Source organism: Austrofundulus limnaeus, unplaced genomic scaffold (assembly GCF_001266775.1).
Source record: "Austrofundulus limnaeus strain Quisiro unplaced genomic scaffold, Austrofundulus_limnaeus-1.0 Scaffold13, whole genome shotgun sequence".
Classification (NCBI taxonomy): domain Eukaryota; kingdom Metazoa; phylum Chordata; class Actinopteri; order Cyprinodontiformes; family Rivulidae; genus Austrofundulus; species Austrofundulus limnaeus.
This window is the reverse complement of record NW_013952415.1, coordinates 2,368,542-2,371,262: the sequence shown is the minus strand read 5'-3', so window position 1 is coordinate 2,371,262 and position 2,721 is coordinate 2,368,542. Positions and strand designations below refer to the sequence as shown.

Here is a 2,721-nt window from a genome sequence, read left to right as displayed (position 1 = left end):
GCAGGTTACAATATAAAAATGTTTGTCATAACCATGTCTTGTTATTTGAAAGGAGTTTTACTTTTAAACTGTAAGTGTATTTTATTTAGTAGTGTTAGTTATGATAGTTTAGTTATGATGTAAATAGAATAAAAATTACTCAAGTAAACGGACAGCCAAAATTTCTACTCAAGTACAGTAACAATGTATTTGTACTTAGTTACTTTACAGCTCTGATTTTCAAGGTAACTGTTCTGTCACTGCAACCACAACAACACAAAGGTCTTCAATTAATGCTACCCGGCTTGTTAGTGTGATTTTTGTCTCCACAGGGAGGCACCCAGCAGCTTTCAGAGTGTCTGTCGGAACGCGTCGGGTGGAAAAACGTCCGGCTGGGCTCGGCTGTGACGGCCATATGGCAGGTAGAGTACAGTAACGTCTCACTCGGGGGGCTGATGAAGCGTGACACTGAGATTACAGCTTCCTCGCTGGGGAAACAGCCCATCTAGTGTGAAGGGGGGACTGTCTGTTCCGCCTGAGTGTTTCTCTCGTTCACAGCTGAGAGGCCGAAGTGTGTGCTCTAAAGTGCAACGAACTCCCATCAGTGCAACAATCATTTCTCCACATGCTTGTACTAATTGACTCTTTAGACCTAAATTCTGCAAACAGGTGGATCAAATATTTACTGTGTTGAAATATAATTAATAGAGCACAGATTTAGGTTCTGCACAAGGTTAAGCAGTTATATTGCTTCTTTTTGTTACATTATCTGTAGTTTTAGACTTTTAGTTGGAAAGACCTTTAATGACTTCATTAGAGCAAAGAATTAAATTAGTTTACAGTTGATTTCTGATCTTTGAAATGCTACAAATGTAATTTGTATTTTTAAATATTGTTTTTGGTTTTTGCTTGTACCCCAGAAAAAGCATTTTTTATGTGTTTAAAAATAGAGAGAAACTGATAAATTTCAAGGTTTCATTTGGTTTTATGGAAAGTGCCAYGTGAATTTGTTCTGTTTTTAAGAGTTACAGATAGTTTGAAATGGTTGATACAACATTTTTTATTTGAAAGATTACATAAAGCAAGATTAAAACTCATTTTCACCAGGGGCCAAGTGAACAATTTAAGGGCCAGTTGTAATTAACATATAATGTTTACCTTTGACTAAACAAAAAAGACTATGTTCCTTTTTTCGGGTCTTTCCTGCATAGAAACAGTACTTTAACACATCCTCGTATGACACTGAAAAGTACTACATGTACAACTGAATAAATGTGAAATAAATAAAACTGAAGTGCTATTAAAAGTAAAAGTAAGAAAGTTTTACTCACTGTTTAGTTGTGTTGAGATGTGCCATCGTGAATTCTGAACTCTCCCACATTCCTACAGGGAATTCCCATATATAATCGACATGCATCATGGGAGATGTAGTTTATGGTCGATGCTGATTTTAAAGCAGATAATTTTGAGACATTAATACAGGTCTGTTAAACTGTATTGCTCAGGGGACCACAGTTACTTAAAGCCAACAGCTCAGAGGCAGGGCAAATATTATCTTTCACCTTTTTAAATGTGTTTTTAAATGTGTTTATTTTGTTGCCTTGAATCATAAATTTAAAGAATATCATTTATATAAAAACTATTTTCAAATTAAATTTAGTAAAAACAACAAATAAAATGGATTGCGCATTTGATGGGCTGGACAGAAGTCAGACCCGTGCCATGTTTGGCCCACAGGCCTTCAGTTTGATACGTGATGTAAAGAGAGCTCACCACTTATGAGCCATGAATTCATATTGTTTAATCATAATTCTTGGCTTATAATGGTTTAGATTCTGAACAAATGTTTAAGCAGTTTATTAACAGAAATGTAATTTTCTGTTGCTAATTCAGGAAGGAAAAAGTTTCAATGATGACAAAAATCACTTCCTGTTCTGCTTAAACGCGTCTCAAGACTTGGACCATGGAAAAAATACTATTAGGTTTTTATCTATTCACACTTGTGTACTAGGTTATTGGAAGCGCTCATGTCTCATGTAGCACGAGGCGGCGGAGAAGCCGAGCACAACCTTGAAATTTTGCCAGTCTATCAAAGTGTCCGACACATATCGACAGAGAGACACATTCACACCGACACTCGCAGCCACGAGCGATTTAAAGTTCCCACTTCACCACAGCTGAAGCACGCCTCGGACAGAAGGCCACACTTTTAAGTCCCAGTTGGCGAGGGTGTGTTTACACCCTGGATGTTCTTGTTGAGAGGCAACAGTCCCATGATGCTAAAAACCTGGAGTACTCCTGATTCATAAGAAAATTTCAAACTATTTTTAAAAAGGAAAACCTTTCGATGTTCTTTAGCATGTGGAAGCACTAATAAAGTGGATACTGCACATTTGAGCACTTCTCTCTYGGTTTAACTTCAAACAGGCTTTGTGTCAGACATCCTAACTCAGAATGGTGCTTTTATGTTGGTGTAATGACCAAATCAACCTATGACTTCAACTTCAATGAATCAACAGGCATTTTGCGCTACACAAAATCTGACAACAAGCTGGCAAAAATACAGCGGGTAAAATAAGTATTGAACACGTCAACATTTTTCTCAGTAAATATATTACTAGAGGTGCTAATGACATGAAATTTTCACCAGATGTCGGTAACAACCCAAGTGATCCATACATACAAAGAAATCAAACCATACAGTGGTTTGCAAAAGTATTCATACCCCTTGAACTTTTCCAT

At 36.9% G+C, this 2,721-nt stretch overlaps 1 protein-coding gene across 1 annotated transcript in view; it reads left to right on the top strand.

Annotated features, from left to right (window-relative positions):
• The window catches only part of si:ch211-127i16.2 (probable flavin-containing monoamine oxidase A), a gene marked incomplete in the record, with an annotated part of 73,959 nt that overhangs the window by 12,453 nt on the left and 58,785 nt on the right, over nt 1–2,721 (top strand). The window contains 1 exon segment of the mRNA XM_014002455.1: nt 312–401. Coding sequence (XP_013857909.1) covers nt 312–401 — 90 coding nt within the window.